The 14,062-nt window shown below is 43.7% G+C and overlaps 1 protein-coding gene across 1 annotated transcript in view; it reads left to right on the forward strand.

The window, feature by feature from the left end:
- ITPKA (inositol-trisphosphate 3-kinase A) overlaps positions 1 to 14,062 on the forward strand; it is a 36,911-nt gene that overhangs the window by 14,472 nt on the left and 8,377 nt on the right. Inside the window, exons 2-4 of the mRNA XM_068683885.1 lie at positions 9,920 to 10,016; positions 11,890 to 12,103; positions 13,796 to 14,000. Of these exons, the coding sequence (XP_068539986.1) occupies positions 9,920 to 10,016; positions 11,890 to 12,103; positions 13,796 to 14,000 (516 nt within the window). The remainder of the gene's footprint in view (positions 1 to 9,919; positions 10,017 to 11,889; positions 12,104 to 13,795; positions 14,001 to 14,062) is intronic.

Below are 14,062 nucleotides of genomic sequence, written 5' to 3' on the forward strand. Positions count from 1 at the left end.
GCAGAATCTCAAAGGTATGTGGGATACAGCTTCTGTGTCCCATATGTGAGGATATATGATGGTGTGGTAACCTCTCAAGAAGTGTTCACTAACCCAAGCTGCTAGGGATAGGAAGAGAAGGATCTTTGACCAGTTAAAAGAAGACAGTTTTGCAATTTCTGTCTGATAGCAGTGGTTTGTGACTGGTGTGTTAGTGGCAAATGGGGAAGTATAATAAAGGATGTCTTTTTCTCTTTATCTGTTCAGACTAGAGATTCTCCTGTGGCCACCGAATCACTGGGGTGATAAACTGGTAGTAAGCTTAGGCTGGCAGGCTGGAGCTGCGTGTCTAGGTTACAGCCTGTACCACCATAGCAAATAAGATGAAGTGCATGCTCAGCTTCCTTCCCAAGTGCCTGGAGCTCACTCAGGGGAGATTAGCTCCTTGAAGTTATTTCCTGGCATGTTGCCGGAACGTAGTCTTACTTGATGTTACGCAGAAACCACACCTGATTGAAAGGGGTTGGCACTACTCGTAGTACATTGGGATTTGAGGTCATACGCAGTTCAGAAATGACACTTCTGTGGCTTGACAAATTGTGCTCGTGTCTTAGGCTGGACATCTTTTTTGGCCTATGTATGGAGAAGTGTGAATGTGTTCGTGTTTTAAGTATTCTAAGCAGGATGAATGTTTGGGAACTGGTAATTGTGTCCTCCCTGGTAGGATGTTAGGCTCATTTTCTTTCATTTAAAGAGTGTGGTCTTTCTAGACGTACCTGTGTCATGACTGCTGATGTCAATCAGTGACCCACAACAAGCAGGGGATTAACAGAGGATGGTCAAAGATCTCTAAAATTGCCAAACTGGCATAGAAAATTTCTGAGGACTTAAGCTGCAGTTGTTTTGGAGGTTAAGAGAGATTTTCCTTCTGCTATGCCATCTGCTGAAGTGATGTTTGATTTACCATAAAATGGTTCTGGGTGATGGACAGCCTAGATAATTTTCAAATGCCTGTGCTTTGAAAGTACGTCAATTTTCCTATAGTGAGGAACTTTCCATGTACTTTCTGGATAACAACACTTCAGTTTCCATTGAGACTGGTGTCAGGCAGAGTGTCTCTGGTTCAGTTCCCCTGAGCTCAGCAGGACTGAGTGGCAGAACGCCATCCTGTCAGGGAACCAGCATCTTTCTGAGCAAGGCACAAGCTGTCCAGGTGGAGATGATGGGCCTGTTAATGCCAACAGCGGACACTTGAGTGTCCCTCAAAACATCATTTGTTGGCTTATTAAGATAAAACCTGACTTTCAGTTATAACTGTACTGTCCCATACGACATCAACTTTTACAGAATCTCTGAATGAAAAAGTGAATGAAAACCTTGTGACAGTGCTGCTTCAAAGCCATCTAATTCATTGACCGTTTTGCCTTTTGGCCTTGGAATGACACAGAGATAGTAAATATTTTACTGCTTAATGATGAGAAGCAAAATGCTGGTGTTGATTCCTACAGAGCCGTCAGCTTGGTGCTGTTGGTAGAATGGCAAGCAATGCTTTTACTTCGTTGTGCTTCATTCGCCCTCTGCTTTGGAGAGGTGCTCCAGAACCCAGCTGTGAAGTGGGATCTTGTGCTGCCAGCATTTCAGCAGTCTGATACTCACCAGTGGTTTCTCTTTCCTTCGCTTCTTCCTCAGCCCAGAGATAGCAAATATCAAACTTACCAGGTATCCTAAAGGGCAGTGAGCCAATGAACGTTTGTGTCTCACTGCATAAAGCATGGCGAGGCATGACAGAGGAGAAAATACAGGAACCTGAGGCTTCTGTCTTGCAGCTTTGTTTCTGCTTATTGCATTAAGTGTTTCTCATGAGTGAAGGATCAGCCCAGCCCGTCTTGCCTGCGGTACAAACAGGAAACGAAAACCTTGCAGTCAGAGGATACACCTGCCAAAGGCTGGCTGAGCAGCTGCGGCCCTCACCCATGGCTGAGCGCAGCGCCGGAAGCGTGGAGGGCTAAGTGCGGGCTGAGCGCCGTTTCTTCACAGAGCTCTGGGGGCTGGATGGTGGAAGAGACAGAGGGAGAGATGAAGGTGTAGTCACAGCGTGCCTGGCAGCCTGATAAGAGGTGCTTATCAGGAAGTTGCTCACGTAGCGTGTGAACTGCCGTTCCTCTGGAGGAGTGTGCATTCTGCCTTGCTGTTGATCATCAGTCTCCTGGGTCCAGCTGGCACCCTGCTGCAGGAAGATCAGCGGATCCTATCAGCAGATACCAGGGTGGTCAAGGCTCCCAAGGAGCCTGGCACGTGGAGGCTGCTCGGCGATTTCCTTGATTGAGGGCAGAGTTAGGCTGTTTGTGTTCCTTGAGTGGCAGCTGACAGCGTTTGAAGTCACGCAGCTGCCCTGGTGGAAGGCCAGTTGCAATGATTTGGACAAATTATCAATTGGTGTTGGTTGGCACAGGGCCTTTCAGTCTGAAGAATGAGTGGTGGTGTTGCACATCAGCTTGGGCACAGACTTCTCAAAGCAGATACTTGTATCTCTGTGTCCCCGGGGCTATCTGGTGGTGGTACACCTCATCCTGGAGCAACATTTTGTTTCCAGGCCTAAATACCTTTTTGTCTGGCAATGAAGGATTGCATGGGGGAGTGCTGTGCAGAGTAGTGCTTATTGCATGGGGAACCTGTTCACTGCCCAGTGACAGAAGAAGACGAAATGTGGTAATAGAGGGGCTAAGTCATTTGCTGTAAGAGCCTCACCCTGTTTTGGGAGCTAAATAAAGTGTTGCACTCAAACTTAGCTATAATGGGTTGTGTGAGTGTTTGCTTAATGTGCTCCTGTCTGGGCTTGCTTGGGGAGATTCTTCTTGTTGACTTGCTCTTTCACCTCCCACCCATTGAGAGCTCAATTCGTGATTCATGTCTGATTCAGCCAAGTGAGTAGTACACTTGGCAGCAAGGAACTCCTTAGTTTAAGGATTCCAGAAATCTTTAACAAGGGGCAAAAGCACAGAAACTGGCTGCTGAAAACAACACAAATGACTTATGTGACGGAACCAGGTTTGTGATTTGTGATGCTTTTGTTTTAGTTGTTATGGACAAATCCTTCACCTTGCATCCCTACACAGAGCCTGTGTGGATATTGAAGCTCTGTTTCTTCCAACAAGTAAGGGAAAAATTAATCAATTCTCAATTTCTCCATTGCAGTATGATGTCTTGTTAGGTCTAAGTTTTTAATCAAGTGCCAAATAATCCTAAGCTTAGGAGTTCTTATGGTTTGGACAACAACAGCAAAGTAATGGAATTTTGAAAGACTGCGATGAAAGGCTTTTAGTAAATGCTTTAGATGGTTTTAAAGAATGCACGTAGGTGTATATATATGCCTGTACATAGTATTAAAAGAACAAGGATAATTATTAGTTCATTATATTAGGCATAAAAGTATGCATTGCTCCAGGATCTGAATCTAACCAAGTCAGCTGCCTGCCTCTTTCAGGTCTGCAAAAACTACGGTAAGCCTTCACATGAAAGAGCTCAAAACCAGACTCCTTCAGCAGGCAAGTGCTGTGGCTGTAACTGGAATGATACCATGGTGCTCAGCAACTCTCACTATTTATTTATTTTTTTAAATATACATTAAATGACTCGGATCACCAAATCTCTCCATGAAATGAAACTATATGGTTGGCTGTCCCAGAGCCTCATGCTGCTGAAACAGTGAAGCCCCTCGTAACCTTTGAAGCTGGTGGCTGTGAAGCAGCACCCGTGGAAGACCCGTCGGTTTGCAGGGAATTATGCTGGTACTGACTTGTCTTGGTAGTATAATGCGATTCATTGTGGAAGTGTGATCTTTTATACGTTATTCTTATAGTACTGTAGTTATTGATTACATTCCCAGGGAATCGTATCTAATTGAAGAGTAATTGAATTATGCTAGTAATTGCTTTGGTTGTGGTCTGCTCAGAATTTCTTATGGAAGCATTCTATGGTGGCTGCAGTGAGGCAGATGGAAAGCATGGTTTTGTTCAGGCTAGCTTTATTTCAGCAATGTAATAGGGTTAGTAGCTTTGGACCTGTTTCAAGTTACTTGTATGTGTGGGTCCAATATGTCAGGTCAAAGTCAATCCAAGTAGTGATAAACAATACTGAAAATGGTGAACAAATCATAACATATTAATTTCATTTTCCAAGTTAAATGAAATAATTGAGTGAAACAGCATAAAGAATTAAGAAAACAAACCAGGTTTCAAGCTGATTTATTTCGGTTTTAATAAACTAAGGGAAGTAAAACAGTTACGGATTTTGTGGATAATTAACTCAGAGTTTTAAAAACTTCAGAACATTTTATTGAGTTTTTAAGTAAATGTACATACTATAAAATGTAGAACTGAAAGTCATAAACTGTAAAACACACAGAGTTTAGAGGGAACAAATATTAACAGAGGAGTTTGCAGGATTAAACTCTACCACGTGTTGACACTGCCTATGAGAACTTCGTGTAATCTTACGAACTTTGTGAGGGTTTATTGTATCACTAAGAAATAAAAAAGGGGGTGCTACTGTGTGACTGAGCACGGAAGAAGTAAGAGATGAAGAAAATCACAGAAAAAAAGTGAGCCACAGAGGAGCAAATAGTACGGTACACGGATAACACGGAACTGGCACCCCACGTAGCAGCACTTCCTTTAGCCTGGGGCCCGCTCTAGAAGGTAGTTTCAGCTACTCCTGATGCGTTCTCAGGTGTTACTTTTCCCGTCACTACTGTTAGGGTTACTCTGTCCTATAAGAGGCCAACACCCACCATCTTCTCACATGCTTGCTTACAGAAATACTTTGAAACACGTGTAATAACTTTCTGATAGCTATAGTTTTTTTATACTCCTCATAGTCCCTGTGGAGGAACTTTGTTCCTTCTAGGAGTTGGTGAGACACTGAGTAGGCAGTGGCAACCAGCAATACAGATCGAATTTCAGCCCCCATGTCCCAGAGCTGCAGAATTTAGCCTAAATGATGCAAAGACTTTAAGAGAACAGTAGATTATGATGACTGACAATTAAGTATTCTTTCTTTAAAGCCTTTTAAGGAAAAAAAATATTACAAATTTCTCACTATCCTTTTGTTTCTTCCTGTCATAATAGCTCTCTGTAGTCTTGCGTAGGCTTTGTACTAGCACAGAGATAAAAGACAACAGGATCTTGGATAAAGAAACTACTGAAATTGTCCTGGAAAAAGGATCCAGGGGTCACTGTTAACTATTGTATAGCAGAATTTTCATGAGAATTCAATGGTGCAGGCAAGAAACTACCCTTCCACAATGCTGATAAGGGAAAAATTAACTTTTTTCGGGCATTAATAACTTATTTAGGTATACTTTTGTCTTAACTCAATATAGTTTCAAGTATACGTGCTAGTATTATTAGAACTGACCGTTCTTTTTTCGCCCTGAAGAAAAAGGTTTTGTTACCCCTCTCCCATCCCCCCCAACTTGTTTAGATGTACTTGGCATTTGTAATAATCTTAGTTGCTTAATTTGGACTCTGTTCTGCAGATTCCTAAATTACGTTACCTGCTTGTCAGTGCTTGCCTCAGGGTAGTTAGGTGTATTATTTGTTCACGAAACTGAGATCTTTGTTTCTGTTTTTCCTTTTAGTTAAGGGAGAGATTTTATTTTTCTCTCAAACAACGGAGGAAGGTTCAGGTCCTGTCTCCTGTTGCCCTGAGGCATGAGAGTAGATCTCTTCTCCCTGGGGGATGTAGTATATGCTCACTGAGAGATTTCAGTTGTTCTATGCAGCCCTAAGAACAGCAACAACTAAGAACAAAACCACACAAAATCGGGAATACCCTCAGTGGTCTCCAAATGCCTATTCACGAGTTTGACTGTTAGGATGCTATAGCCCTTGTCTTGAAATAGTGTGAGGGTTTCAGGAAGATTAATTCTTGTGCACAGTGAGGGCTGAGCCAAAACCCCCCAGAGCAGAAGAAAGTGCTCCTGGCGAGTGCAGTGGGTTTTGCTCAGCCGTGTCCTACTGGTGCATCGAGGCAGGATCATGCTTCTGCACGCCAGTAGCGTAGGAAGTTGTGCTCTCATCATGAGAACAGACCTGGAGGAGGCTGCACACCCAGGAACCAGTGGCTCTCAGTTGCTGCTCATCTTTCCTGCTCCTTAGTAGGATAACCATCATGGCAACCCCTACCTGTACTGAGGGTTGAATAAGCTGGAGACACTGCATTTGCCCAGCATCTTGCTCATGCATGTCAGTAACATGCAACACCATGTCTACCACACCCGCTGCATGGAAATACGATTTTCTTCAGTGCTCTGCTTCAAATTCAAAAGAGTAATCCTGATAACATACTAGTGGCAGATTCCAAGCCGCAATCCTCTGAATGCCTTGTGGCTCTGCTGAAGGAACTAGTTCTTCCATTCTGTTCCACTGGGTTTTTACTCTTTCGCTGCCTAGACGCTGCTCTAGCGGCACAGCCTGTCACACACCCCTTGGCAGAAAGCTGGCTTTTGTCGTCTTCGGCATCGCACACCTCCTAGTTCTCGGGGAGATAGATACACGTAATGTGTCAGCTGCAGTTCACATCCAGTAATTTATGCGCTTAATCTACCAATGTTAATGTTTCTCAGGTTTGCCTTCTGGAGTGGCTTTCTTTTTGCTATTGGAAAATTCTTGAGTCTATTGATCTTAAGAGGCATATAAAACAGCATCAGTGATGTCAGCGATGTCTGATTCTGGCAATTTTAATACAGGGATATCTGAACTTGCCCTGTATGCGTATAAATAGCATAAAACACTGAATGGGAATCTGGAAGAAAGGGCTGAGAGAAACCCAGTGAGAGTAAAAGACTGAGGAAGACGGAGCAAGAATCTAGGAGAAAGGGGGCCTGAGGGAAATCTGGACTGCAAATACACACGAGCAATGGCATTAGTCCTATTTGCCATGGTAGCATGAAGCAGTGATTTGAAAAGCACATAATACCACTGCTAACAAAGAGGAAAAGATCTTGCTTTAGAAATAGATGTGAGAAAGATTCCTCCCACAGCAGGCGCACAAAGTTTTCATCTTCCCACTCACGCCAGTGCTCCAACAGCATGCAGCCCTGTTTGCATCCTGGCAATTTGCATCCTGAGCTGGTTGAGGTTGGGGACTGAAAGATGCAGCAGGGCAGAGTGCGTCTGCTGAACCCCTGTCCATGGCAGTGTGTTCCACTGGGTGGGTCTGGAAGTGATTCTTTCATCCTAGCTTCAGCCTTGCACTTTCCCTGTCTTAGGGGAAGAATGTTTGGGAAGAGATTTCAAAAATAAATAAATAAATTAAAAAAACACTGACAAATTTTTTCCTAAATTTTTTATTGTGTGAGTGGCTTAAGCATATTCATCTGAGGCAGCTGTAACCTAAGCAGTCAAATTCCACTTGAGCTGGGGTTGAATTTGGCCCATTGTCTCTCCTTCACACCCACAGTACAAATAAAATCTGCAGCTTCTGAGGGCTAGGTGGGAGGGAGGGGGTGGGAAAGCCACTAGAGTGTGGTGGTGCATTGACAGCTGACATGCATTCCTTGAAAACCTGTGCTTCTCATCACTTCTGGGTAGAGCAGCATGGCAAATCATTGGGAGACACGATACGCTATGTTAGGAGTGGAACACTGTTGCGAGTATAGGATCTTTACGGGAGTTTACGGAAGGGATATAGAGTGCTGTTGATCCTGGCTTGGGGAGCCAGCAATGCAATCCTGAAAATCAGACTGGAATCTCTGAAAACTTAAATTTTGGCAGAACTTACAGTCAAAGGGATCACTTCAACTCCAAATGATGTTTACTTTCAATTGTTCTGTAAATAACTTTGGGCCCTGCCTGTCTGGAGCAGAAACAGAGCAGAGTGGACTGAAGGACTTCTGCTGTCAGCTAAATCTGGTGAATAGACTATACAAAAGTCATTTTTAATCTTTTCTACTTGAACAACAATATTGACATTGTTCTTTCTTCCAGAAAGAGGCTAGGGACACTTACAAGTGGTGTGCAAGAGCTGCTTTCATCCTCACAGTGTAGCAGGTAGCCCTGTGATAGAGCTAAGCTGCTGGTTAGCAGCGCACAGTAGCAATTTGGAATGGCTTGAGGCAAATAATACAGAATATGAAATCCCCTGCAGGGCCCTTTAAAGCTGCAGAAGGGATGTATTAAACTAGGGTTTAGCTAGTGCTGTCTGGGGAGTTGCAGTAAGCGCAACCAAGTCTTCTGTGATGCATGATTCTTAAGCATCCAAGGCTTTCTTTTCTTGCTTTCTCTCACTAGCATGGTATGTCTAGAAAAGCACTATTGCTGCATAGGACACTTGTATCAGACCAACAGGCATTTCAGCTTGAACTGCTTTCAAAACCAAGCTATGTTAAACAGGATCTTATTTCAGAATAAACATGTCCATATGGAGATTATGTTATGTTGCATCAAATTGCAGTATGATTTAAAACTTTCACGTGAAAATAAATCCCCAAAGGAAGGATCAGTTGCATCTGTGAGTTCACATATCCTCTTGGTGTGTTCGAGGTCTCACAGGGTTTCACCCTCACATGGTGACCAACACTGCTAGATGGAACCGTATAAGAAACCTGGTGTAATTGATCAAATTTGGGGAAGGGTGACCAGGTCAAAATGTGATCTGGAGAGCAACATTTTGCCTGTGTCTCTTTACCTGCAATTTCACTTCACGTCTTTCACTGCTGCAGAAACACAGTGTAAAATACAGTAAAAATAAGGTATTTGAAGCATCTAGTTCATCACGTTGATATTCCTGCTAGAGAAGACATACTTGTTTTGTAGGTGATTTTTTTTCAGGTGTTCAGCAGCGACCTAAACTCTGTTTTAGTGAAATCAATGCCTCCCATTGGTTTTGATAATGCCTGCTTAGGCCATTGATAAGCACTTCTGTAAATCCAGCCTAACTTCCAGCTGTACTTGATCTCAGCACAGAAAACCTCAGCACTAAACTGTTTTGCACAACTATTGCACACCATTGTCAGCTCCACAGGGTACTGTGTCCTAGCACTAGCAGACAAGCCTGCCTTTGTTGTTCGTAACTCACTCTGGGGTCCCTCAGCATGTAATGTACACGCTAGCAGGCTGTGGTTCATACTTGCCCAAGTTTCATTGCCAAAGCATGAGACTCCTTCACTTTCCACTTGTATTATTTTCACCTTTCTGCTGTTGTGATGGAGCACTCAGCTGCGGTTTGGGAGCAGCTGTTCTGTTTCCCTGTCTGCCTGGAGCGCTACCCAGACAGCTGCACTGTGGGACAGCCAAGGTGGCCGGAGCTATGCCCAGCTTCGTTAAAAAGTAACAGGGTTGGGTAAGAGGGGAGGGAGCAGCAAAATCTATGACCTGGAATAGATTCTACAGCTTCCTGGCAGTGAGTGCTCCAAAGGAACTGAGTGAGCTCCAAGCCTGATTGGAGATGCGTTTACTATGGATCTGACACAGTGAGACTCCCTTGCTGCCTTGGTGAAAGCTGTTAGTCGTGAGGGGATGCTGAAGGCCTCTGGGAAAGGAAGTATTGCTGACAGCAGCAAACTGCTCGTGTCTCATGGCAACTTAAACATGCGTAAGTGTAGGTTCACCGTCTGGTCTCGGCATGACTCAGACACGGAGAGGGTCAGGCGTGGCTCAGAACAGGTGTGTGACGTGCAGTATGGTGTGCTTTTTTTTCTTTTCTTCCAGGTAGCTTTCTTGTGGATGGTAGGACAGTATGTTTAACTATGTGTCTGTTCCTGGTTTTATGAGCATATTTTTCCAGTGATGATCGTAGTGTTTGTTTTGTGGTTCCGCTTTTGAGCACTTAGCAAATTATGCAGGAACAATTCAGTGTGCGTGAAGCTAGGTGGTAGGTTTATGGCATGTCAGGATTTCAGATTTTGCCCAATTTAACATTTCTTTTTTCTGCATTCCAGAAAAAGGCATGGAATACCATTAAAACCATGGTGAACTTACCAGTGATCAGCCCCTTCAAGAAACGCTACTCATGGGTACAGCTGGCTGGGCATACAGGTGAGATGAATATAATATCCTCACTGGGTTTGACTCTGGAATGTAGTATGGGATCATCTTTATTGACCAAGTAGCCGATATGTTAGCTCCCTAGCGGGAAGGATCACTGTATTTGCCTTTTTGTGCCTCAGCAATGACAAGGACAGGGTTTCTAGTACCAACCCCAAACCTTCCATGTGAATGTAAGGCCTTGGGAGAAGAATAAATATGGTGACAACTGACTTGATGGCCAGGTGTTTGCCTAGTGAGGCTTGTCATTATTCACTGTGTGCGTGCAAGGAGCAGCTCAGTCAGCTAAGTCTAATTTTGCGTCAGTGGAACTTAACAAGTGTGCTCCTCATGTAAGATTAGTTTCATTGTTAAGATTAAAAAAAAATCACATGCAAAAAAAACAAGAAACCAAAGAGAAGTCATTAGGCTTGCTTCTCTCATGCTTCATTTAATTCCTATGTAGCCTTTGTTCCTAAAGTGCTAGTGCGGGGTTTATTAGTACACATGTGGGCAGGCACCTACGCTGCATCGTGCTTTAATGCAGTACCTGAACCACCTCTTTATATGCTAATGCACTAATATGGTGCATTGCAACGCCGTGCAGAGAGATTTATTTCGTCCTAGAAATGGAGTAGCTGCATGTGCACAGTGGTGTTGGTGGGACTACCGTGTAGCACACAGTGCCAAGACAACTCAGCCCTACTGCAGTTTCCATCGGTGTGTGTGGGGTTGGCTCGGTCTCTGTAGAATGGTGCGGTGGGCACATAATCATAACCCTTCTGGGGGCTTGTATAGGGTGGAAGAGGAGAGCTAAGAAATTATCAGAATCTGATTAGGAGAGAGCACTCTGGTTTGCGTTAGTTTTCTGTGGTTGCATTTAGTCCACCATTTTTGCAGCTGTTCTCTGATATGACAAGTTCTTTCTGAAGTAAAACCTGGGCCATCACCACCCTAGCCCCTGTGCTGAGGCAGTGCTAGTTCTAGGATTTGTTGACAAGGAACCAGTTTGCAGTGGCCAAAGGATCCTGCTGTGATAGGAGTGCAGTGCTAGCCTCAGGTTTAATCAGGCCCTACTTTGGGGCCTATTTTATGTCGTGTAGAATAAAGGGTACCTCTGAATGAAATGAGTACTTTTCTCAGATGTTGTTGGCAGGCTGCAGGACAGGAGAGCACCTTCCGTAGCTGGAGTGTGATTGCTGCCAATCTCGGCCTGTGCAGACTCTGTCCTTTGTACTGCATGTCATTCGGACCCAGGGCTGTAAAAACAATTGCACTGCAGGCTCTACCTGCAGATTAGCAGGGCTCCCCAGAGCAGACGCAGTGCCTGAGGGTACGCGCATGTGCAGTCACAGCGTGTGTGTAGAAAGGGCACTGCTTGGCTTCTGGCCTGTTGGAGGCTGTTTAATGATCGCTGACCGCACCGCTTTTGTACGTACACACTCAGCACGTATATCATATGCAAGGATTAAGGACAAAGCCAACGCTGTCAGTGGTATGCAGCTTTAAAATACCCTGTCAGAGCATTAATGAAGTCTGGCCTGTGGCTTTTTCCTGTGCATTTTAATGAGTATAGCAATGTTTGATATCCTAACAAAGAGTTTAGCATGGAGAAGAATAAAAAAATGGCCCGGAGCAGCTGCACTCCTTAAAGCTATAAATACTGATACGGGAACATAATCAAATGGACTTTCACAGTTTCACAGCTAATGGCTGTGTTTGTCCGCAGTGTTTTATTTTTCGAGAAGCATGTTATCTTTTTTGTTCAGGGAAAACCTTTATCTGGTGTCGTGCTGCTGAGGTAGATGAGGCAGGAGTAGTGGGGGAAGGCGTTTTTCCCTTTTGCAAGTCAGGCTTTTCAGCATGTGTTTGATTTTCTTTTTAGGAAGTTTCAAGGCAGCTGATAGCGGGAAGATTCTCAAACGCTTCTCAGAGAATGAAAAGGAGTGTTTTGAGCGGCTGATGAAAGACCCGCTACGCTCCTGCGTCCCTTGCTTCCATGGGGTGGTGGAGAGAGATGGAGAAAGCTACATTCAGTTGGATGACCTACTTACTGATTTTGAAGGGCCGTGTGTGATGGACTGTAAGATGGGGATCAGGTGAGACATGAAAGAGAATTTGCTTTCTAACCTGAATGCATTTGAAGGAAGTAAAAGGAGGGGTCATGTGGTTGCGTTTTGTCTGGAGGAGCTTAGTAACTGTTTTAGAGCACTGAAATTCAGTCCAGACAACCTGCTGTTGGTTTGGCAATTGGCTTGGACAACCTGAGGAGAGTCATGTCCTACTGGTGCCTGATTGTACCTGGATTCTGGCAACTGAGTGACCTATAGGCTCAAAAATGACCCACATCAAGATATTTTCAAAAGGGATTTTGGATGAGGTTTCTCTAAAATGGCCTGAAAATACACGGGGAAAAATGACATCATTTGCTCACTGCCAGTTCATTTAATCTTTGTGTATGCAGTGACTCAAAAAATGCCACCAAGAGTAATTCCTGTCTGCAAATGTGAATGACTGAATACCAGTGAGAGAGCCCATTTCCAAAGCTTGAGTGAGTCTTCAGTCATGCTGATCTTCTCAGTAGAGAAGTGTTATCATTTGCCCAGTACTGACTGTGTTGTTCCCTGCTCTCACATCTGCATGATGCTATCATCTTGTTCTCCAGATTCTCACTTTCCTTAGCTTCTCTTTTTTCCTTATGCATGATTGAGAAGAAAAACTCAAAAATGTTATCTAAGCATGACAAATAGAGAAGGAATCTGTTGAGAGCCTGAAGTAGCAGTACAGAGAGGTAGAAATTGTCATGTAGTAATCTTTTGGGTGCCAAGTCAGATGCTCAGTTACTGAGATAAATGAAATACTCAACTTACAGGAGTGCAGATAAGCCTTTTCAAACAGATGTAGATCCTTAAGTGAGCTGCCTACTAAATCAGAGTAGAAATGTGTAGTGCTGGTATACCCAGAAGAAAGAGGAGAAAGGTTTGTCAGTAGTACATTATTGTATTCAAAGTAGTTGACATTCAGATAATGGGCGACAGCAACTCTTAAACAACCTTGTTTATTTTACATCGTGGTGAAGAAAGCACACTCCAGGCACTTCATAAAGTGCAAGCTTTGTGAAGAGAGGCAAGCTTTAGGAGTCCAGTGAACACTGAGAACATGTATAGTGCCTTTGTAATGGCTGCCAGGTTAAAAGGTTTCCTTGAAGGGTTTCCTTCCCTTCCCTAGTTGCTTCTTTGTGTTTGGAGCTACAGTTCCTCAGATAGATAATCTGCTTTATTCTTTCCCTTTTACTATATGAGGAGCGATTCTGTCCTTCTGTCTGATACATCATGCAAATCTTAATTGCTTTCTGAGGTCTGATGAAAAAATAGCACGTAACTGAAGTTTTTCTCAAGGAGAGAGAAGACAGTAAGACTTAACAGGCCTCTTAGCTTTTGATTTCATTGCAAGTCATCTCTCTTAAGTGTCTTCTGAAAATACAGTTGTACGTCATGGCAGAATAGGTTTCAGCTTTCTCTCATTCTGTAAGCAGGACATCACAATAGCAAGTAACAGTAAGTAAAGATATAGTTGGAACAGAAGTGAGTGACAAATCTGGATGCCCTCTACGGTTTCCCTGAAGAAGCCTGTGCAGTTGTGAGTCCATGCTTTTTAGTTTCCTTATAGGAAAAACTGGGATAATGATAATACTTCTCTGGCTGACCTCTCCTGAGGCCAGTTTATTACAAGCTATAAAAAGAAAGGTTTGAAAGTCATTGCAGCTTTGTTGGGATGTGATGTTTTTGCAGGACATACCTGGAAGAGGAGCTGACTAAAGCCCGTGAGAAACCAAAGCTGCGTAAGGACATGTACAAGAAAATGATTGAAGTGGATCCTCTTGCTCCCACAGCTGAGGAGAATGCCCAGCATGCTGTCACCAAGCCCCGATACATGCAGTGGAGGGAAACAATCAGCTCTAGTGCCAACCTGGGCTTCAGAATCGAAGGGATTAAGGTAATAATTATCCTTTTGCCTGTTCTTGGTGACTGAACTTTGATATGTTGATTAATTAAAAC

Source organism: Anas acuta, chromosome 5, assembly GCF_963932015.1.
Source record: "Anas acuta chromosome 5, bAnaAcu1.1, whole genome shotgun sequence".
In the NCBI taxonomy this organism is placed as follows: Eukaryota; Metazoa; Chordata; class Aves; order Anseriformes; family Anatidae; genus Anas; species Anas acuta.